The following is a 23,523-nucleotide window of genomic DNA, read 5'->3' on the forward strand; positions in this document are numbered from 1 at the left end:
GCCGATGTGAACACGAACACATCCGCTCGCCTCGCCGGTCTCGTTCGAATGGTTCGGACGCGTGCTGCTCAACGCGTCGTGACGCGTTACTCGCAGATTGCAAGGATAAGGTGCAAGATTCGTTGGTAAGGGAAGACAGAGCGATGTCGGCAGGTGACTCCGGTAAGTCTGCTCCCCTGTTTTCGCTATCTTCTCCTAATTGTCCTCCAGCCTCTCCTTCGGCTTGAATCTGGGGGTTTAAGCTTTCCATTACGCGGTTGTGGCATCGATAGCCAGGCACGTCCGTATCCTGGTTCTCGAAGAGCGTGATGCTCTCTATGCTCAGGTGAGCCGTGTCTGTCGGGGCCGTGCCTAGTGTGGCGGTGTGTGTCGTGCTCGCAAGAGTCAGCGGTGCGAATGTCATCCCTAAATTCCCGTGTTCTGGACTCACTTCTTCGTTCCTCCAGACCGCCGTGCTTGCAAATTGCGCCGATAGCGCCAGCCCGTACAGCGGCCGTGTCAGCAAACTGACGAACTCGTCGCTCGTTCCGGTGCCGTCAGTCGGCTGGCTAGCATTCCTTCGCACTTCAGTTGAGTCCATCTGCTTATCTTCTCCTGACTCTTCCTCCGTCCTTTGCGGGTCCGCAGTGGCTGTGTGATCGGCGTTGTTCGAGGGTGCGTCCGTTGCGCTCGGAGGGTCCCCGCTGTTGGCGTACCAAACCGCCGGCTCGTATGACCAAGCCGGGTCATATCCATCGGGCATGACCAAGATCTCGTGCTGAACCTCGAGGTCTTGGTTCTTGAACATAAGGTAAGTGCCGTCCACTCGTTCATCGATGCTCACATAGTTTCCTCGCTGCCAAGGTCGTCCTAGCAGCAAGTCGAACGGAACGCGTTCGCCGATGTAGAGGTTAGCGAAGGTGCGAACGTTCCCGCAAGTTAGGGGAACGTTCTCGACTAGTCCACGCAGCGCTCCGGCTCCCCCGTTTGCGTCGTTCATCTGACACGAGCGGGCGATGTCCATTGGTCGATTTAGGTGAGTTTTCCATAGCTTCCGGCTTGCAATGTTGAGCTGAGATCCTGTGTCAATGATCGCGGTAACGGGGCGTTCATCTACCTCCATTCGTAGATAGATTAAAGCTCCTTTCGAGCGAGGACCAAACGCGGCGGCGACGATGTTCTTTGGAGGAGCTTTCGGCTTAAGCACCTCTTGTAAGTGGCTGGACATCTCCTTTGAGATACCAAAGATCTCCCCGACTGGTAGTGTTACTGGAGTATTGAGAACTTTCCCCAGAACATGCCAAGTATCAACCTGAGCTTGTACTTGACTCTGGCGTGGAGTGCGCTTTGGTGTCTCTGCCTTCGCAGGCTCTGAACGTTTCGTTGTATCATCTGTAGTGCGTGATTGGGTGGACGATTGCTTCGGCGGCGAGACATCTTCCATGATCTCGTCATCGTTATCTGCATCAAACTGACGGCTAGTGACATCAATAGGTTGCTTGGGTGTGGTGGGCATCTCTCTACGGTTGTGTTCGGTCGGCACTGTTGGCTGTGTCGCACGATCACCAGGATGTTGCAGGATAGGTGGTCCTTTGTCTCCTCGCAGGCGTGCAGAGCTGCGTGTCGCGTCGGGAGACTGCTGGGGTGGTGAAACCAGGTGTGGTGGTTTGTCACGTTTTGGCTCCTGCGTGGCTCGTGGCTTGTTGATCTTCTCTTGAACTGATACCGGTGGTATGAGTGGACCCTTCGTGGCCCGTTCACGAGCATTCCGAGTTGAGGTAGTGCCACGTTCAGCTCCAGCAAAGCTGAATGTGTTCTCTGAGTCTTCTTCGTCTGCTACATGGACATTCCCTTGTTCCTCTTCTGACTCATACTCTTCAATGGTTGCCTGAGCATAGTAGGATACCTTTGGCTCTGTGGTAATGTAGTGTGCTGTGGGTGCAGTCTGCCGTTGAATGGCCGAAACAAAAGTCTCGTCCATGTTACGGAAGATGCGTGAACCATCCTTCATGACCAGTCGTCCAGATGCATCACGTGCAATCACTCCCTTAGCCATAAGGGTGTTGATTTCAGCACATGTTCCAATGCCATGACCAGTTCCTCCACAGCCGTAACACTTCATGGGAGGTCGGATAGCACTTGGTTGCGTAGGAGATGGAGCTGCTGACGGGTTTGATTGCGGGCTTGTGAATGCATTGGATGTTGGACTTCTCTGAGTAGATGAGCCTAAGACCGGAGGCCGGATTGCTGAGGCAGCTAAGGGACTCATGGTGCATGCACGGAAATACAGAACACCATACTCAGGGTCACTTAGGGACATCTTGTTCATCTGTCGGATGAGTTCCTCCACTTCATTGGCTTTCTTCTTCTCATCCTGAGCTGCTCGGCGACGTGCAGCTTGTGCTTTCTTAAGATCAGCCGTATCTTCATCCTCATCCGTGTCATTCTTCTTGCTCGAGTGCTTCTTCTTCGTAAGCTTGCGCTTCTTGTTCTTGAGTGAACTCTTCTTTGACTTGATGTCCTCTTCTGATTCACTGCTTGAATCATCAGATGAATCCGAGCTACTATCATCTGAGTCTGACTCTTCGTCTGAGTCATCCTCATCATCGGATGGCAGTCGGTCGGCGTCAAATCGGTTGCGTTGGAGCAAAGCCTCAGCCTTCTGATTTACCTCAGTCATACTAAATGGCTTTGATAGATCATAGGTGGGCTTAGATGCTAAGAGTCGAGGTTCCAGAGTCTGGCGGAATTTACGCGGGATTCCTTTCCAGAAGTAGAGAGCTTCTTCATCTACGGAGATTCGACCATTCTTCTTCAGCCATCCGGAGATAGTCAGGAACTTCCTTGTATATTCCCTCCATGCTCCTAGGGTCTTGATGGTTGACTTCTTGCGGGCTTCCAGGACGTAGGATTCCAGGTGTCGGACCTTGTACTTCTTGTCATCCCGATCAGCATCGAAGTACGTGAGAACATCTTTCTTGAGAGTTTCCCAGTTTGGATCCTTGGCCTCAAATGAGGGTAGGCTCTCGATGAACTGACGGACTTGGCGGCTGCAGTACTGAGTGACGTTGTCGATAAGGTCCTTGGCGTTGATGATTCCGAGTTTGGTACAGATACGTTCGTAGTGTTGAAGGAAGGACTTGACTTCAGAGTACCTTCCTTTAAACTTCCTGGGAGCACATTTGCTACCAGGCATAGGCAAGCCAGCTACACCAGTTGTAGTAGCCATGATTGCTGAGACTTGATCCTTAGAGATATCGAGTGGGCAAGTACGTGACGTAGAGGCGTGGACGTGCGTTGGATTGGATGTGATCCCAAGGGGCGAACTGACTGAGCTAGCCAGACTGTAGTGATGTACTGTTGCCAGTAAACCCTTACAGTTATAGTATGGTTCAAGTGTTAATGGTCCCCCTCGCGGTGGGCTCCACTGATGTCAGGTCAGAAATGGTTTCTGCTGCGGTTCACCGGGTATGGCAGTAATACCGGGCTATCACAGTTGTTCGTTGTGGAGGGGAAACACACAAGAGATACTATAGTGTTCTGCAAAGATAGATCAGTAGGCACAGTTAGTACTTACTACAAGCAGGTTGACTGCTCAAATGATCTTGGGACAATAGGCGAGCGTGGCGAGTATTCTTGACGTGAGGCTGATCTTGGACTTGAGAGACGAGCGTGGCTAGACGAGAATGAAGTTGCTGGTTATGGATCACAGCTTACCCAAACAAGAGCACTAGTGTAGCACTTAGCAGAAGCTTACAGTCACACGTTGACTTTGGGCTACCGATACTAAATTGCTTGGCTAGGGAGCAGCTTGCGAACTACTCAGTGAGGTGGGCAATAAGGGGGCACGAGTTGCCGGGGGGATTGCTCTCCTACGTACTTGCTTGCCTGCTCCCTGTGCCGTGAGTCCTTATATACATGGGGAACAGGCTGATCTAATACTAATTACATGAGCTGACAAACCCTTAGTCATCCAATACACAGCCTGAGTCATCCAAGGATACATAGCCTGAGTCATCCATCTGCACAGCTTGAGTCATCCATTTCACAGCATGAGTCATCTGTTTCACAGCATGAGTCAGCCATAACACAGTGTGAGTCAGCCATTTGTTCAGCATGAGTCAGTCGTTGCACCGTGTGAGTCAGCCATTTGTACAGCATGAGTCAGTCGTTGCACCGTGTGAGTCAGCCATTTGTACAGCATGAGTCAGTTCTTGAGTTTGGGGTGCGAACCTAAAGTGCTTGGTAATCGGGGTCCATGTGGCCGCGTCTCCTAGAAACTGGGGCTCTCGCTGATCCAGGAACCTTGGGGCTTGAGTCTAGGCTATTCTCTGTGCATGTTCCTTGAGCCAAACACTTTTGGCTCAGGACAGCGGTGCGAAGGAAGGTCAAGGCAAGGGCAAAGGCAAGCAGCGCGGTAAACGCAGCGGCAAGCAAGTTAAGTCCCGCGCCAACCAAGGAGATCATACGGACCATGCGCATCTCGCCTCGCAGGCGTCGATAGCGGGTCCCACCACCTCCAAAGTCGTCGAGATAGCGCCTTCGGGCAGCAAGTCTCACACCATCACCACCCGTCCCGCCAAAACCGGCCACAGCAAGAATGCTCACCGGTGGCTCAAGAGTGCCCTCGAGCTCGCCAAAGACATCGACGTCTCTGGCACCTCACAGCGTCTCACGACGTTGTCTGAGGTCGTTGACAATTCCGCTCGGATTGAGGAGTACCTCTCCGACTCGGAGTCAGAGTCTCGGGCGTCCAAACGCTCTCGTCATGGTTCTGAAGTAGGCCATGCGATCGACGTGATCATGGACAGGACGTACAACTCGTACGACGAGGACGAAGGTCCTACGACTCAGGATCCACTTGATTGGGGATCAGACGGTCAGTATGACATCGACGACGAGCTGGCTAACGCCGCCGGCTTAGGAGAGGACTTTGATGCTGGGTCAGTCCTTTCAGCTTCTATTCCCAAGCGACCTACTAACCCTGCACTTCATACAGCCGCATGTAGTAGTAGACGCACTAGGTCTACTTTAAAGAGATGTAGTATTCGCAGTCGTAGTCGCAGTGTAACGAATGAATGTATCAGTAGTTCGTTGCACAAATCAGTTGGTTGTCGGCATTCGCGCGATTTCGCTGCGTGCACCAAATGTAAGGGAAAAGCTAAGGCTTGGCATGAACCAGAGCCGGTTGAGTCGTCAGACTCCTGGATGTTGGACTCTGGAGCATCATTACATTTTTCCAACAATTTAGATGATTTTGCTGAGATTGAGGACCTCAGTGAGCCAATCGTCTTGTCGACCGCAAACGGCTCTGCCGTATGCACAAAGCGTGGGACAGTCTTCTTGAACTTCGAGAATGACGATGGCAGTCATACGACGACCAGATTATTCCCCGTTTATTACTTCCAAGGTCTTCATCAACGTCTCCTATCCATGGGAACGTTCCTCCGTGAAGGAATGACAGTGCGCGGTGGTGCGCAGCACGTCGACCTCTATGAACAAGGAGCGCGTGAACCACTATATGTGTTCAAGCCGCGGCACCCTAGTTCAACGATATTCGAAATACAGTCCTTGCCTTCACAGGACGCAATGAGTATCCATCAGACGGTTTATTCCGTCGATTACCACACTATGCATCGCCGCCTAGGACATCCTTCTAAGGACGTACTACGGCAAGCACAGAAACACACCGAGGGTTTCCCACCTTCAATAGAGTTCCCTAGGGAGGATCCTATATGCCCAGGATGCGCAGAAGGGAAAATGCATAACAAAGCATTCCCGCCATCTACGTTGAGAGCGACAGAGCCCTTTGAGCTCATTCACTCTGATGTGAAGTCGTTTCCCATCGACTCCTACCATAAGTATAGGTATTACATCCTGTACTATGACGACTACACTTCCAATGCGTGGACAGTGAATCTGCGCAACAAGAGTGCTGCGATCACCGCTACGCGCCAATTCTTAGCCATGGCCAAAAACCAGTACGGCAAGAAGGTTAAGAAGTGGATGTCAGATGCTGGGGGAGAATACAAGTCCGAAGTGTTCGACAAAATGCTGAAAGATGAGGGTATCCAGATCCTGCAAAGTTCGCCGCACACTCCTCAGGAGAATGGCAGAGCGGAGCGACTCAACAGGACGATAATGGACAAAGCTGAGGCCATGCGCCATGAAGCGTGTCTACCTGAATCCTGGTGAGAATTTGCGGTTGAGCACGCTGTTCATCTCTACAACAGGACACCTGTCCGACGTCTCAAATGGCGTACCCCCTATGAGATGTTAAATGGCGAGGCTCCCAGCATCAAGCACCTAAGAATATTTGGGTGTGGCGCATATGTATTCATACCGAAAGACGTGCGCCAGAATACACTATCTCGGAAATCTGAGTTAATGGTGTACCTCGGAGTTGCCCCTGGTGGGCATGGGGCACGATTTATGCACAGCCCTAATAATGTGCTTTACACTTCATCGAACGCTCTGTTTGATGAACTCATGTTCCCAAAATGCCCGGACATGAAACGGCGAGGCAACACTAGGTTGCAATCTGCACCTAGACCTGACCAAGCGGGTCGCCAACCCACTTCTCAGGAGAATTATGATGACGATGACAACGATCATCCCTCTCATCACCTTCCAAAGGGAGCGGACAATGAGCGTGACGATGCTCAGGAGCAGCCTAGGGCGCCCAGTCCAGTTCCGCCGCCTCAACCTCCGGAAGAGCCAGCACGCGATGATGCGCCGCGGCGCTCAGGGAGAGAGCGGAAGCCAGTAACCCGCCCAGGGAATGTCTATGGGGAGAAACGGACCCCCGTAGAAATATACAAAGAGATCAAAAAGAAGGGGCAATGGAGAAAGATTGTCGGAGAAGAGCCGGGTAGCTCCCGCTCTCAACCACAGTCAAGGCAGCAACCGGTTCCCGGGCCTAGTTCTGCGCCTGATCCACAGCCAGACCAACCTTCTGGATCCTCCTCGGGCTCTGACGACGACGAAGTCGAAGAGTTACTCATGGCACAACTATGCCGGGAAGGGGGAGTAGGATTGGTTAACATGCTGCTTGCAAAAGCGCTACCACTAGTTGACCAAGATTCTCCAAAGTCCAGCGTACGCAAATGGACATTCCGTGATATCTCGAAGCTACCTAAAGAGGAGCAAGAGAAGTGGAAAGCTGCGTGTCGTGAAGAGTTAGAGGCTCTGCGCAAGCGTGGTGTTTACGAGTTGGTTGACCGTCCTAAGGGACGTAGGGTTACCAAAAACCGCTGGGTCTTCGACGTCAAAACTGACGGTCGAAAGAAGGCTAGACTAGTCGCAAAAGGCTACTCCCAGATTGAAGGCCTCGATTACGATCAGGTTTTCTCTCCAGTCGTTCGCTTTGAGACCGTGCGCCTTATACTCGCGCTAGCAGCGCTCGAGGGCATGCACATCTCCGGACTCGATGTCCGTAATGCGTACCTCTATGGTAAACTCGACGAGGAGATTTACATGGAGCAGCCTGAAGGCTTTAAAGTCAAAGGCCAAGAGCACAGAGTCCTCCGGCTATTGCGTGCTCTCTATGGACTCAAACAGGCAGGGTTAGCGTGGTGGCGCACCCTGAATGAGTCTCTCAAGGAACTCGGCTTTACACGCCTTGTATCCGACGCCGGAATTTTCATCTATAAGACGAAAGACGGACGTTTCGTCCTAGTCATAGTCTATGTGGATGATGCCCTCTTTTGTGGCAAAGACAAGGCCCTTGTAGCCAAACTCAAGAACCGCTTCATGAAGAAGTGGGAGTGTCGCGACCTAGGCGACGTCAAGGAGTTCTTGCGTATGCGCATTACTCGGAAAGGCGACGAGATTCATCTCGACCAAACTGCCTACCTTGAGACTGTGCTGCAGCGCTGTGGCATGCAGAATGCAAAGTCTGCGCCTACTCCACTCCCTGCGGGTTACAAACCTGAGCCGCACACTGGCCCGGTTGATCCTGCGCTTCGAAGCCGGTATCAGACCGTCATCGGCTCCTTGCTATATATCATGCTTGGAACTCGACCTGACATCTGCTTTGCCGTGACTAAACTCGCGCAACAAGCTGCGAATCCGTCACAGGACCACTTGGACAAAGCGCTATATATCTGCCGCTACCTCGTGGGTACCAAGTCCTATGCGCTTGTATACAGCGGCAAATCTGGACAAGGTGTCTCGGCATGCACAGACTCTGACTGGGCCAATGACCCAGAGATAAGACGGTCTCAGAGTGGCTACTTTATGAAGTTGGCGAACGGAGTGTTCAGTTGGCTGTCTCGACGGCAAAAGACGGTTGCACTGTCTTCAACTGAGGCTGAATACATGTCGCTCAGCGACTGTAGCCGCCAAGTCGTCTGGGTTAAGATGCTCCTCAAGGAGATCGGTTACCTACTTGGCGCACTCCCTATCTGCTCGGATAACCAAGGAGCGATATTCATCGGCTCCAACCCTGTAACTGAGAGGCGGTCGAAGCACATCGACATACGCTACCATTACATCAGGGAACTGATTGAGGAGAAGCAAGTCGAGCTCTTCTACATCAGTACGGATGAAAATCCAGCAGACCTGTTCACCAAGAACTTAGGCCGTGTCAAATTCCTTAAATTTAGAGGAATGCTCGGACTTAGATTCTATGAATCGTCCTAGAGCACCATTGGCAGTGTTATGCGCCTAGTACGCTTATGTGAGTCTACGACGCACTAAGCGAGGGGGAGTGTTGAACTAGGAAGGCGCCTACCGGGCTGCCGGGTTCAATCACAGGCCGGACCGGTTCTATGGGAAGCTCCGGGTCCGTGATGTCATCTATGATGTCATCTGTGTGTTATCACATGGCTACGCCACTTACCTTGTATGTCGTGGGAACGTACTATACAGTAGCTTAGATAAGCGGTCTCCTCATGTATATAAGGACCCCAGTAGCGTAGCTCAATCCCCAGTACCTTCAGTCGAAGTACTTGCGTGTGCATCAAGCATCAGCAACCTTGCAGGTAAGTTGTGAGGGCGCACCACTGCGTGGAGCTGCCTGCTCAACAAGTATCTAGTATCCCAGTTACATCATTGTTATGGACAACTTGCTGAATCAGTTTCACCATGTTTCACCAGCTTTGGCAGCATGTGGAAGACAGGAGATCCTGGAATCCAAGCAGGGATTGTGGACTTTGCAATGACAAAGCTCATGCGCTTTCGTCCCAAGGACTCAGAGGATGGAAAGATGGTCCAGTACTTGGCACCAAGTCAGCTGTTTGCCTGTCTCTCCCAGCGACTGGCTTTGGAGTTTCAGTGCACTACATATGCTGCGCAGCAATATGAGCGTGAACAGGTCCAGGGACACATGAGGATCTGCATACGAATGGATGACTCATTCGAATCAATGACGTCAATCTCTGGGTCCGAGCCTATCCTCGCTGAAGCAGCATACAGTGTCATGGCCACTCCGTCCTTCAATTCTCCAGAAGCATTGAAGCTCATACTCGATGGATTCTCGGTTCACAAAGGTGATCGAGGGGAACTATTGGTATTGCTTCTCTTGACCCTCGCAAGGGATGCAACTGTTGGTAAACCTAGCAGTGATGCGCACCCTGATTCCGGGGTTCAATCTCGGATACTCAAGATCACAGAATTTTTCGGAAACCTATTGAAAGACTTCCGGCACCGTGACAATGATACCACTGGCAGCAGTCACACTGGCTCCGAGTCGACACTACCCTCCACCGATATGCAAGAGTTCAGGCGGGATTTCGATGGATGTTTTATGCATTTCAACCACTTTGTCAAGGTACATCAGCAGTCCCTCTTGCACCAGAAGTATCTGTTGGGCTATCTAGGACGTGGGGCAGCCGTGCTGTGTGCAAACAGCCAGCCAGGAGTGGATGCTGTCCTGACGGGCATCCGCAGCTTGACCGCACATACATCAAATCTCATCCCTATCCTAGTGCAATCGAAGAACGACATGCATTACACTGCACGCCCGGACGAAAGACTTTTCGAAGCCATGAATCCCTACGACCTAGGAATATGGGGTCCCAACGACGCCAACACAAATAAGCGAGTTATACGAGTCGTCTTTGCACTCGCTGTGCAACGGGAAAATGCCCAGGTGACGATGAAGAGGAGGGAGATAACAAAAGTCGGCGAGACATTTGTGTCCTATGACATCTGGATTGCAGGTCTCGCATCGCGAACCATTACTCCTATCTCACTACAGGAGGAGGATCTATGGGACGCATTACTTCAGGCATCAAGGCCCAGGGACTATTTATACAAGGGTCTCGACAACAACTCAAAGGCCCTGAGACGATCAATGGTGTTGAGGAGGGATCGGGACGTGCACGCTAATGTTGACACGGACACGTGACTCGGACACGGACTCATACGGACGCGTTTCGGATAGGGCTGCCTCAGTCGAGTACCACAAGGACGCGACTGAGGTAAGCCAGGTGTATCCTTATTTCTCAAGTCTCGGACGCTCATTCTGTACATCACAGACATTGTAACCTTAACAGGTAGTGTATCAATAGCAGTCGAGTACCACAAGGACGCGACTGAGACATTGTAACCTTAACAGGTTATGAGCCCTGTCTCGTTCGCTTAACCGAATCCATTGTACCATTCGACGACGCAACTCGGGCAAAACCACCCATCTGACGACTAGACCGACGCACTTGCACGTTCCCGCACGCATATATCCTTCGAAAACGCGCATATACCCACCATGGCCGACGACAAAGAGAAAGTACTCATCTTACCCGAGAACTTTCACCTCACGCGATCCAACTGGATCCAGTGGAAGAGCAAGATCCTCACTATCGCCGAATTAAAGGGGGTTCTCGAGCACCTCGACGGCACCACGTCCGCCCCGATACCAGTCGCCGATACTCCAACGCCGACTGAAGCGAAGGCGATCGCAAAATGGCGAAAGGATGACCTATTGGCAAAGGCGACCTGTACCCTTAACATGGACATCGAGAGTTGTGGGATCGAACCTCATGGGAAGACCGCGCACGAGTTTTGGAGCGCGCTTTTGGCTGTGAAGGAGAGGAGGAGCGAGTTGGCGATACAGAACGCGGACGAATACCTCAGAGCTTGCAAGTACGTCCCTGGAGACGACATTCATGCTCACATCGAGGAACTGCGTCGCCGCCGCAAAGCGTGTCGTGAGATCGGTTCCCCGCTCACTAACGCGCGTTTCGCCATCGTCATCTGTCAGTCGATGGGCAACACGTACGAGCACATCACGGCACCACTCCTTACCCGAACCGACCCCGAGGAAGTCATACTCACAATCCTCGCGGTCCACGACAACGCGATGTTACAATCCGGTCGACCTCAGAACCCACTCGGCGATACGCTAACGACCACGATAGCTGGGCAGAAAACGTCCGCCTTCATGACCGCAGCGAAGGCAGCCATGATATGCGATTGGTGCATGTGGAAAGGACATACCAAGGAGCGATGCTACTGCGAGGGTGGGGGTATGGCGGGACAACAGCCCGCACACTGGAAGTCGCAACCGCGGCCGAAGAAGGGATCGCCTGCCGACTTGGCGCATCCTGGAGGAAATACCACCCCTGCCGCGAACACGGCTGCGTCTGCCGCATCACCTCCCCAAGTTTCACTCCCATCTGCTGCCGCAGCCTCCGCAGGCTCCTCGACGTACAACTACGACGTCTTCCATAACGTCCTACTAGCGAGCGCTGCTCCCGCCGACCAGGCTACGCCCAATGGGACAATCCGGGCTTATCTGGATTCGGGTGCGAGTCATCACTACTTCACCGACCGGGCTTACTTCTCCGAATACCTCCCACTCAAACCCCACACCGGAAGCAGCGCGAAGCGGGGAGCGGATTTCACGATCATCGGTGTCGGGTGCGTCCACGCAGAGATGCTGATCGAGGGTCGTCGCTCGATTGTGACGTTCCGAAACGCCCTCCATGTCCCCGACCTCGCAGCCAACCTCATCTCCCTATCTCGGATTGACGGCAATGGAGGCGAGATTCAGATCAGGAGCGGAGAGATGAGGATCGTTGGAAGCGGGGGAGGGGAGCCAATGCTAGTCGGAAAGCTGACTGCCAACAACCTGTATGAGGTTGTGCTGACGCGGCTCGAGCGTGACGCTGTGCCAGCAGGCAGTATTACCTCTGGCGGAGCGAGCGCATTCGCGTCCCTCACCAATGCGAAGGCAACCGACGTTCACACTTGGCACCGACGCTTCGGGCACGCGAGCGAGCGCACCGTGATCGAGATGGCCAAGTCCGGCGTGGTCACTGGCATGCAGCTAGTCGGAGGCATGCCGCGAGGAAAGTGCGAGGATTGCATCAAAGGCAAGCACCCTCGAGCACCGTTCACCTCCTCAAACGTCGAGGAGGAAGTCCTAGAACGAGTATACATCGACCTGACGGGACGAGCGCGTGAGCCATCAATGGGTGGGGCTTACCACGGCATGACCATACACGACGGCGCGTCTTCATACGAAGAATGCGAACTCCTTCGGACCAAGGAAGCTTCAGAGACTCTCGAGGCATTCAAGGCTTACCACGCCAGAGCCGAACTGCAAACAGGGAAGAAGTTACGTCGCATACGCACCGACAATGGACCGGAGTTCGAGAACGCGCTTTGGGAGTCGTACACTCGCGAACACGGCATCGTCCACGAGCTAACAACGCCTTACACGCCGCAGCAGGACGGAGTGGCCGAACGAGGACACCGGACTCTGGGCGATCACGCGCGAGCCATGCTCTTCGACGCTGGACTACCCGTCGGTCTATGGGGAGAAGCGTACAGGACAGCGACGTATGTAAAGAACCTCACTGCGTCAGCACGCCAGAAGGGACACACCCCGTACGAGCGGTGGCACGGACGCATACCGAATGTCGCTCACCTGCGCGCGTTCGGTTCGGTGGCTTGGGCGAAGGTTCCTGACGAGACGCGGACGAAGCTCGACCCGAAGTCGACTCGGTGTATCCTAGTCGGATACACTGAGAACGCCAACTATCGCCTGTGGGACCCCGCAGCCGGGCGGGTTATTCGCAGCCGCAACGTCATATTCGAGGAAGGCCCAGGTCACCGAACCTTGACTCAGGACGCCCCCATCGAGGTGGACACGGACGACGGGGTTGTGAAGCAGGGCGGTGCCGAGCTGGTTGATGACGCAGCTCAGGAAGGCGACTGGCAGGAAGTAGACGCACAGGGCGTGGGGGAGATAGGGCAAGCGGAGCCAGCAGCAGCACCACAGGCGTTACCGATACCAGAGGTCGAGGCGCCACGACGGTCAGCGCGGGTTGCGACCCCCAGTCAGAAGCTACTCGAGTCGCGCGAATCGAACGAACGAGAGGAAGCCGCACGAATCCGAGGGGACTCCTGGGCGAGCGAGAGGGTGGAGTTCGGACGTGACCGTAGCCCGGAAGGCGCGTACCTGGCGATGTTCACGGCGGCAACATCTGCTGGACAAGATGGTGGAACCCGATGGTACCGTGGTGGCAAGACGCCGGAGTCGTATAAGGAGGCTCAGCGTGAGCCGGCAATCTGGAACCCCTCCATGAACGGCGAGATCGACGGACTGGCGAGGATCGACGCCTGGGAACTGGTGCCGCGGACTCCGAGCATGAACGTGATCGGCAACAAATGGGTCTATGCACGCAAGTTCGCAGGTGATGGTGAAGCCGACGGCAAGTGGAAGCCGAAGGCTCGTCTTGTCGCCAAGGGCTTCCAGCAGATCCCCGGTATCGACTATTTCGAAACCCACGCCTCGGTCGTCCGCTTCGAATCCCTGAGGCTGGTATGCGCTACAGCAGTCGTGCGGGACATGGAGATGGGCCAGGACGACGTTGAGAAAGCCTACCTGAATGCGTCTCCAGAGGAGACCATCTATATGGAACAGCCGGCCGGGTATGCGTCCAAGGAATTCCCCACTCACGTCTGCAAGATGAACCGGGGCTTGTACGGACTGATGCAGGCCGGGAACGACTGGTGGAAAGACTTGGACGGCACCTACCAGGACCTTGGATTCTCGCGGTCGCGGTCCGACGAGTGTGTGCGCGCGAGGTTCGACGACGAGGGACTGGCCATCACAGCCACCTACACTGATGACATTAGCGAGGCGGCTGACTCGAAGACGGGATTGGCGAACGTGCGATCGGAACTCGCTGTGCGGTACCGGCTCAGCGGGGGAGGAGAGTTTAAGTATATGCTCGGAGTCCTGATCGAGCGGGACCGCGAGCAGAAGACGATGTGCCTATCCCAGCGCGCGTACGCCGAACGCGTGCTCGATCGCTTCGGTATGAAGGACGCGAACCCCGTGGGCACGCCGCTCGAGCCGGGTTGCAAGCTGTCGAAAGAGGCTGAGCCGGTGACCGCAGAACAGCGAGCCGAAATGGAGAAGATCCCGTACCGCGAAGCGTTGGGCGCCGTCATGTATCTGGCAGTGGCAACGCGACCGGACCTTTCCTACCCAGTCCAACTGCTTAGTCGCTTCATGGCGAACCCAGGCTACAGTCACTGGCGCGCGCTCAAACGCGTCCTCCGTTACCTCAAAGGATCTCTCGACTACGGCATCACGTTCGATGGGAATCACCCTGCAGGGCTCCAGCCGGTAATCTACTCGGATGCATCGCAAGGCGACTGCCCGGACACCGGTCGATCGACCCATGGACATGTAGTCATGATGGCAGGTGGGCCAGTCTCATGGAGTTCGCGCCGACAGGCAGTCGTCACCTTGTCGACAACCGAGGCCGAGTACATCGCTGCCGTGCACGCCGGGCAAACCGGAGTCTGGATCGCGAACTTCATGGACGAAATATACGTGCCCGTGGAACGCCCTGTGGTCATCCGAATGGATAGCGCTGGGGGAGAAAGCCTCGCGACTCGCTCGGCGAACTTCTCGCGAGTGCGTCACTTGCACATCAGTACTTCGGGAATTTCCTGATGTGCTGACACTCGCTGACGACATTCCGTCCACATACCTCAGTAGACATCAGCGTGTTCAGCGCCGTCAGCGAGTCTCGGGGGCTCTCAGCACATCAGTGTACATGGCACACGCGAGCAGAATCACATTGTTCGATAATATTGATTGTACCGTACAGGTCACAAGTAAGTAAACGAGTCTGCATGCAAATCACTCGTACCAGCGAGCGGATGCGGCCCTGCGTGGGCCGGCAAACAAACCGGTACTAGACAAGCGACAAGTTCTTTAAATGGGCAGATACTAAGTGGCTAGGGAGTATGTACGAAAGCGGCGTGGCGGGCGCACGGACAATCAATGATTTGACGCGGGCAAGCGACGGGCGGATGCGCATGACATGTTCACAGATGGCCGGGGGATGTTGTGCGCGTGTGCGGGCAAGTAGGTCGATGGTGAGGGTACAGAGGCGTGTGACGCAGGTGTGTAGAACACCGCTGCAACGCGTAACAGAGGTGAGAGGGGTGCCCGCCACCAAAGGGTGTGGATGTGTCGAGGGTGAGACAGTGTGCTGAAGGTGGAGAGGCGCGGCCGCGTTCAGGAAGAGCGGGCACGCCGAGTAATGTCAAACGCGCAGAGAGGGTAAAGGAGGGGGGCTGAGGGCGGATAGGCATGGCAGCTTACAGTTCTTGTCCTGTCTAACTCCCCCCTTAGCCTCCTTTGGCATCTTCCCTGCGCAATTTGCACGGCCTGCCTCGCGCTCGTGGCGCGAACGTGGCCGGGCTTGGCCATATTCGCGGGATGTGACGACACAAGTGGGCTGGCCGTAGTGCGCTGCGCGGGCGGGGATCCTTTACTCGCGGGTCGCATCGCTGGTAGCCCATCTGGATTCTGGATGAGTCTTCACGTTGGGCGCGCCGGCGATCTTCAATGTTTGACGCGTCAGCAGGGGCCGGGGAGCTGTGAGATGCACGGGAACAGGGTTGGAACAGGGCGATATCTTGCGGTCAACTCGAAGGCTGCAAGGCCGCGCGGCTTGGCGCGTGTCTGGCAGTGGCCATCCGGGCGCGGAGAATGTCGAGATCAACGCGAGAATCGAGCGCGCTCGACATGCTCGGAGCCTCGGGCACGGGCTTCCGGGCGGCCTCGACTGGGGCGGACTGGGGCGCACACGCGACATAAGGTGATACGGAAGAGGAGGCCCAGGGCGAGTGGTGCCGGTGGATGCGCGACGGCAGGCAAGAGACGATGTGCAATGGGCAGGGGACAGTGGAATGCCAGTCGCTGAGCAGAGTCCGAGGGAAACCTGCCCTAAACGGTAACCGCCCGCTGCCACGTCAACGTTGCCGTCTGTTTGTTTCTTACTCGTCTACTGTCTTTCAACGTCCGAACGCTCACCTCACGACTCAACTTGTCTCCTACGCTAGCTCATCCATTGCCGTGCCATGTACTCTCCACAGAACCTGTGCGTAGAAGAGCACTCGAACTGACGTCTCGTACGCGCAGGCACGACGGCACAGCACACCTGGCAAAAGTCCGCGCAATACCACTTTTGTCACCGCCGCAGTGGGACATGTCTGCGCGTAAGTCTCTCCCTCCACACATATACACATGGCGGATGCTGACGCGGCACGCCCAGGACGGTCGTCCAGCTGGCGAAGGCAGCTGACCTCAAAGTGATTACGAGCGCGGGCTCTTGAAACGAGAAGTTCGTGTCCGTCAAATCGCGAGTCGGTGCGCACAACGAGTGTGCTTGTGGCGAGAATACCTGCGAGGTGAGGTAGACCTGTCGTCGGGAAGGAAATGATCTGACGACAAAGTAGATGAATGCACTTCCGTTCACCTTCGGTACACATTTTGCCACAGTCCACGGCCCCTGCCTGACACAGCCATAATGCTAGTGCAATGTGACGACACAGCATACTTGTGCCGGCGTGCCTCCTCTGTGCGGACATGCGCAGGGTCTGGCTCGTGCGTGACGAAGCGGCATGGGGTGACATCCAGCAGGCCCCTTGACGGGTATGCATGTCCGGGCTGATGTGTGGTATGTTTTCAGCTTGCTTCTGACTGTTCTTCATGCTTAGACTACGTTGACCATCATGAATCTGTGTAACAAATAATCACCTCGACTCGTTGACGTGCAGTAGGTTCATAAATGTGTATGTTGTAGTAGAAAGTGCAGTGTTTGATGCTCGAATATATCTTCTTTAAATCAACCAATTTGCTACCGTGTCTCGTTCAATGTGTCTAGCATGCCTTAGATGCCCCCTTTCCTGACGCTGGATGATCTCTGCTGACGGCCGCTGACGGTTCCTGATACCCGCTGACGCTTTAGGCTTTGCATCTACTGACGGAAATAAGTTGAAATTTTGAACAACATATTCGTCCCTGCTGAACACCGCTGAGCTGCACTGACGTTGCTGAAATCCGCTGATATAGCTACTTCAGTGACGTCAGTGGCCGTCAGCGGTTTCCCCAAAGTTCTGATGCACATCCGGTACCACTGGCTGCGAGACGCGATAAGGGGTAAGCAACTGAAGATAATTCATATTCCGGGTGCGGAGAACCCAGCGGACATTTTCACGAAGGCTCTGTCTTTACCTACTTTACAAAAGCACCTATTTTACATGCGCGTCGCGATCCCGGGGGAGTGTTGAGGAGGGATCGGGACGTGCGCGCTAATGTTGACACGGACACGTGACTCGGACACGGACTCATACGGACGCGTTTCGGATAGGGCTGCCTCAGTCGAGTACCACAAGGACGCGACTGAGGTAAGCCAGGTGTATCCTTATTTCTCAAGTATCGGACGCTCATTCTGTACATCACAGACATTGTAACCTTAACAGGTAGTGTATCAATAGCAGTCGAGTACCACAAGGACGCGACTGAGACATTGTAACCTTAACAAATGGATGCCGGTGCAGGCATTGATGCTGATCACTGGAAGAGATGGACATCGGGTTATCCCTCAGCAAGTCACGGTCCGAGGCGAGCCGTCACCGAGTCGAAGGTGGATGAAAGCGACGTGTTCGGGAAACAAAAAGCCAATACTGCGTCCTCGTCGAAGGGACCCAGCGCCAGCGGCCAGAGCCACAGGCAGCCTCCCAAGCAGAAGCGGCCAACGAAGGGCACGCATGGGGCCACAGGTGCTGGCAGTGGTGCGTGATAGTAGGATCCGGAGCTTGGGCATGTCTGAATCATACAGTGCCGCGTACTCCGCTCGTAAACCCTGCCATTATTTTCTGTCGCCTACTTGTACTATTACTACTGTTATACACATATCCCGTGAATTTGTTAATGCACGTCGGGCGTCTTCGCCTTTCCATGAATGTATGTTCAACATTTGACTCATCTGGTGACCTTCCGTTTTAAGGTTAAGTTCGTGAACGGTGACGGCCAGCCTCTTGATTTGACCTTGCTAGGAGTCTGAGCCTCTCGGTATAGGTAACTGTTTGTCGACCCTATGCGTGCGCAAACAACAACTACTGCAAACTCCGGCACGGTCTTCTCATACTCGTACAAGCAACCTCTGAGCAAGCTTCAAGGCGGGGCGAAGCGTAGCAATCTCTTGTTTACCGTAAGACAATTCATACATATCAGGACTACTGTGAATGGTACGTCTATCAAATAGGCCGCTCAACACACGTCTGTTGTCCAATTCTTCCAATACGGATACATCGTACCACCACCTACACGCATTGAGAACGACCCCATCTCGACGGGTGCTCGGATGTCGCGATATGGGTCAGGGAACAGACGTGTCCTCTGCGACCTGCACAACAGCAAAATCTGCCTCATTTCCTGCTCCGTGTCTGGGTCCAGGGGACCAACGATATCTGGGGACAGCCCCGCAATGCGGATGTCGTATGAGACATAGGACCTATGTTGATCGTCGATGTTCTCCTTGCGTGCGATGTGAAAGTCGCCAAGGGCCCGGGGAACGTCGAAGGCAAACACAATGCGGACGAGCGGTTTATGTGGGACATAGTCGGGAGCCCAGATGCAGCGGTCGTAAGGATCCATCGCGCTGAACGTATCTTCTGCAGGAAGCCCGTCGCTGGACTCAACTGCCTTGATGAGAATGAGGTTAACCTTGTCCTTCTCCGCCCGCCCGCCGTCAACCATCGTCAAGATGGCATCGACTGGGTGACCAAGTTGGGCGCATCGGGCTGCTGCGCCACGGGCCAACAATGCATGCAGATAGTGCATCTGCAAAACCTGTCGAGGGACAGACACGAAGTGGTTGAAGTACATTTGACAGTCGTTGAACTCTCGCTCGAAGTCTGCGACCAGACGCCGTTGGTCGTCGGATAAGTCAACCTTCGTGGGAAATGCGTCGGCTCGCGCGTGGGGGGCACGCATGAACGGAAAGAGAGTACGAAAGAATCTGATTGCACCCATGATGCGACCACTGCGCCCGCCAGGAACCGGCGCGGGACGGCCGTGAGCGTCAGGTTCACCGACAGTAGCGTCGCGGGCGAGTATCAACAACAGGGAGGCGAGCAGCTGTCCTCCGTTGGCTGCATCAACAGGAACATCCACCAGCATAGTCTTCAGCGCGACTACCAAGTTGGCAGCTGAACGGTGTACAGCGTAGTACGCCGCCTCTGCAAGGAGTGGTTCGGACCCGGATTGGGATATCGCTTGCGTAGCGCCAGTTCTTTCGCAGTCGGTCTGCTGGAAGAAACATAGGCGCATGTGGTCTTGAACCTGGTTCATCGTGGCGAGCTGCTCGGCCTCGACGCGGGCGTCGAGGGTGAGAGCGAGCCGCTGAGAGGCGCATGCAAGTAACTGCGCGGAGGTGAGGTCATTTTGGCCAAGTTCATACGTATGCAAGAGTCGTTGCGCGGCTAGCGGGACCAGGTTTTCTCTCCATTCTTGGATTCCCGCGCCCCGAAGGGTTCCAAAGCTGCGAGATGATTAGTCACACTAGACACGAAACACCAATGGATATGTACCAGATACGACCCATGTGGCCAATGTATTCTTCGGAGGCGACGTCGGTCAACGTAAAGCCATCGTTCACACTGACCCTGGTAGCCTCTAGATCAAACTGCAGCTCCATCCACACGGGCAGAGGGCCATCGCGTACGCGTGTCTTCTTGTCGACATATCTTGGAGACATCGATTGTATTGTCGAGGAAAGTAACGCCGGCGAGTTGGATAAGAAGAGCACGAGCACAGGAAAGCAAGAGGTCAACTGAGTGAAGACCCGCTTCAATTCCACCACGGCGTTACATTGTGGACTCTTCGAGGGCCGAATGCAATTGGCTGCGGTAGAACCGTCGGTTAGGTGTTCCGCATTGTCGAAAGTAACAAGCACCATCGGATGATACTCGCGGAGGACGTCCCTCGGCGGGATGTCGCCGGGACATCCTGAGTACAGCCGCTTATCCTTGGTAACCTGGTACAAGTACTCCATCAGCCGTGCACAAGCAGAGCCCACACTGGACGTGCGGTGCACTTCCTGCCGATCATTCTGCAGATACAGACGCATCAACGTGTCGGCATTGCTGCTAAAGCATAGTGTCCCACTCACCAGAAAGTGATCACGAGCAACGCTAAAGACTTCCCTAAAAAAATCCTTCCGATACTGCCCGTGGTCGCCCCATTTCATCCCCTCTTGCATCCTGCTCCGGAATGCAGAACAGAGCGAGACGAATCCGCAACTTGCTTCCTCAGCAAAGTCACGTTGTAAGGCAACGAGTGTGTGTTCAAACAGCGCTTGAACAAAAGCGCTGCAATGACTCGCAAGAGAACTGGCGCTTTCAAATCCGATAAACCGGTTTATTACACCGAAATCGGGAGGCGGGTATGGAGCTGCGTCGCAGAGTGAGCCTATCTCTTGACTTGACAGAAAGAGGAACGAGCAATACGTGTGCCATAATCTTGAGGACCCATGCCTGAGCCCATACTGATGGGGATGACTAAACGGTCCTTTGCGAGTTCATCTATCATGCGGGACTTTCCGGTTCCGGAAGACTGAACAATCGAGAAATCATGAACCGTTGGGCGATTTGACCACCAACTGTAACTACGCAGGTGGCCTACAAGGGCCATGGGGGCTTGCCCCACGTACGGCTGCACCCATGCCTTTTGGACAGCTGTGGGGTCGTTGATGGTGAGCGTAATATAGACATTTACGTGGAGAAGCTGGACATACCGAGCTTTTCGTACCCAGGTACCACTGTCATGATTGAGCAACGATCGCCTTTAGATTCATTGACACTCCTTGAACATACCTGGGTAACGCCGCATCAATGGTGCTGTGTACATGCAGTGAACGCCGATGTCATTGGTGCGGAGCAAGCAATGTATAGCTTGAAGGGACGTACCTCTATCAATGAATATATCCCATTTGCCACTGCGACAAGCCCCCAACATGAGGTCATACCACTGCTCGAGTTCGCGATTCGAGAATCTTTCAGCAGGGTTCGCAAGGCTATGAAGCCGCGGGTCGCGGTCAATCCACTCCGGCACGACGGTGTCCCTGATAGAAGGCGCATATTTGACCAAATACAGCGTGACCAAGTTAGCACCTTGAAATACTCCCCAAGGGGTGTGGGCAAGATCGGCACGGGTGTATGTGTTGCGAAGTTCAGTGTCATTGACGACTTGGTTGAGCTGCGACTCAAATTCATGATATTCAGGTGGTGTCGGTGCGGGATAGGTCATTGAGACGTATGCCGGAGTGGTCGCCATGGGCTCTGACCGGAACCTACTTGATCGAGGAGGAGGGGAAGGGGAAGGGACGGAGCCGGGGGTTCAAACGTTCAACGTTCAACGTTTCAACGTTTCAACCGTCAACGTTACGTTCAACGCTCAGGTTGCGATTGCGTAATCCGAGGTTCACAGGTGGAGAATAGACGCTCTTGACCCATTTCGGGAAGCCCGAGCTGCCCGACAACCTGCCCGACTCCGAGGTCAGGAAGCAGGGTGGTCTCAGGTTGCCGGAGAAAATCAAGGCTACAACTTCCCGTTTGCTTTCTGAGTCGGGTGTGGCGAGGTATCAGCGTAAGCACAAGACGTTCATCAAAAGCTATACAATACTAATACATCGAGTCGGAAATGCACATCCATGTCTACAAAGGGTGGCGATAGATCGAGAAAGCGAGCGACGACCACGTCACAGCCTCGCAATGTATTCCATGTTCAACGCTGGCGTCTTCCCATCCTCGGTATTCTTCAGCACTTTGTACCTCTTGGCCCCGAGATCCTTCCCATACTCTTCCTTCCGCATCCAACTTTCGAGCGTGAGTCCATTCGGGTTGATCTTTCGCAGCCACTCATAATCCCTACTAATTGTGTCGTCATGCCACATCGACCACCACGCACGGTAGTTCTCTCTCCACGTAATCGAGCCGTCCTTCGTCTTCCCGCGCTCGTTCGCGAGGGGCACGTCGACTGTAGCAGGGTCGAAGCGCTTGATCCAGTCGTCGTACGACTGGTAGATCACCTCTGCGCGCAGGCCCGTTACCTTCTCGAACGTCGTCCGGAGGTATTCCCAGCCGACCCTGTCGCTCGCGATCTGGAGGTCCTGCGCGGACGTCTCCGCGCGGTGGTCGAAAGCGTAGCGCGCGAAGAACCCGAAATCATCGAGCGCGATCATATGGACGTGGCCCTGTCCGATGGGCGTGACGAACACGACCGTCCCATCTGCGCGCTGCTTGTCTGGCCCAAACATCACCTGCGCGCAGCTGTCAGCTCAGGAGATGGTCTGCAGTAGAGGGCGACGGACATTGTGGAGCATCTCCATGTACGGCCCGGACGTAATGAGCGTCCACGACATGTCCGTGTCGCTCACGACCGACGGCTGCGCCTGCATGAAGTCGCCGACGATGCCCTTGGCGTCCGAGTGCGCGCACTTGTACTTGGGGTCGAAGTTCGTGATCTGCCACATCCCACTGGCAGATGAGCTCAAAGCAAGATGACGTCAAGCATGAGTAGACCCATACCTTCGAGAAGTATTCCAAGTTGCTCCAGACGTAGTGCTTCACCTTCGCGCACCTCGCCAGTTCGTATATCTGGATACCGCACCACACTTCCTTCGCCTGCCCGACCGTGAACCCGTCGGTGTTCACGAAGGCGCCATAGCAGCCCTTCAGCGCCGCGGCTACGGAGTCGAAGTTATCAAAGGAACCTATTTCGGGGTCGTTGAGTATTACCCGGCACTCCATCATAAGTGCGGAACTGACGCTGACCTTTGACTAGTTCGACGCCTTTGGAAGCGAGCACTAGTGCGCGATGGCTGGTGGGATCACGAGTGAGCACGCGCACAGCGTAGGGGGATGGCGAGCCATCCTCGGCTGGGGCGAGCAGCTTCTCGATGACGGGGAAGCCTTGCGCACCCGTGCCGCCAATGACGAGGATGACTTTCTTACTCAAGTCTGCAGTCATAGCACCGTCGGACGATATGAGGCTCGTTGTAGAGTTTGGTAGGCATCGCGCCATTTTATATCTCTCTGAAGGCCTGCACCATTGGGGGTCCTTGAGATATTCTGGGTTAGCATAGCACTCACCGAGCCAGCCGGGGATGACGAATCATAGAGCGATGCGCCGGTAGGGTCAGGCGGAATGGGCTACTACCGCAGCCGCTCACCTGTGGAGGAGGAGGAGGAGGAGGAGGAGGAGGAGGAGGAGGGTTCATCTAG

At 54.6% G+C, this 23,523-nt stretch overlaps 4 protein-coding genes across 4 annotated transcripts; 1 reads left to right on the forward strand and 3 right to left on the reverse strand.

Moving 5' to 3' along the window:
- Positions 1-195: 195 nt before the first annotated feature.
- Positions 196-3,208, reverse strand: C8Q71DRAFT_862606 (uncharacterized protein; the record flags this gene model as incomplete). The annotated part of the gene is made up of 2 exons (XM_047928047.1): positions 196-222; positions 281-3,208. The coding sequence occupies 2 exons, from the start codon at positions 3,206-3,208 to the stop codon at positions 196-198; spliced, it is 2,955 nt and encodes a 984-aa protein (XP_047773638.1).
- A 6,495-nt stretch (positions 3,209-9,703) lies between these two features.
- C8Q71DRAFT_695759 (uncharacterized protein) lies at positions 9,704-10,186 on the forward strand (the record flags this gene model as incomplete). Its single annotated transcript, XM_047919913.1, has 1 exon — positions 9,704-10,186. A coding segment is annotated over one exon (483 nt), but the record flags the coding sequence as incomplete, so codon positions are not given.
- Positions 10,187-18,326: 8,140 nt separating this feature from the next.
- On the reverse strand, positions 18,327-21,660 carry C8Q71DRAFT_851321 (uncharacterized protein). The gene is made up of 7 exons (XM_047926759.1): positions 21,208-21,660; positions 21,115-21,138; positions 21,036-21,059; positions 20,749-20,976; positions 20,412-20,692; positions 19,831-20,351; positions 18,327-19,781 (listed from the first exon to the last, which is right to left on the reverse strand). The coding sequence occupies exons 1-7, from the start codon at positions 21,572-21,574 to the stop codon at positions 18,509-18,511; spliced, it is 2,718 nt and encodes a 905-aa protein (XP_047773640.1). The 5' UTR covers positions 21,575-21,660; the 3' UTR covers positions 18,327-18,508.
- Positions 21,661-21,998: 338 nt separating this feature from the next.
- On the reverse strand, positions 21,999-23,269 carry C8Q71DRAFT_799459 (NAD-P-binding protein; the record flags this gene model as incomplete). Its single annotated transcript, XM_047925888.1, has 4 exons — positions 21,999-22,559; positions 22,611-22,763; positions 22,828-23,012; positions 23,074-23,269. 4 exons carry the CDS (start codon positions 23,267-23,269, stop codon positions 21,999-22,001), a joined length of 1,095 nt encoding a protein of 364 aa, XP_047773641.1.
- Positions 23,270-23,523: the final 254 nt, after the last annotated feature.

The sequence above is a fragment of the Rhodofomes roseus genome, assembly GCF_022264815.1.
Source record: "Rhodofomes roseus strain CIRM-BRFM 1785 chromosome Unknown C8Q71scaffold_32, whole genome shotgun sequence".
Taxonomy (NCBI): Eukaryota; Fungi; Basidiomycota; class Agaricomycetes; order Polyporales; family Fomitopsidaceae; genus Rhodofomes; species Rhodofomes roseus.

What these genes read in the sequence shown, in the direction of transcription:
- C8Q71DRAFT_851321 (XM_047926759.1), bottom strand. Translation starts at nt 21,574, where the DNA reads ATGGCGACCACTCCGGCATACGTCTCAATGACCTATCCCGCACCGACA. An exon ending in ACCTGGGTACGAAAAGCTCG is followed by an intron (nt 20,977 to 21,035) that starts GTATGTCCAGCT and finishes ACGACCCCACAG; the next exon opens with CTGTCCAAAAGGCATGGGTG. An exon ending in TCCTCAAGATTATGGCACAC is followed by an intron (nt 20,693 to 20,748) that starts GTATTGCTCGTT and finishes TCTGCGACGCAG; the next exon opens with CTCCATACCCGCCTCCCGAT.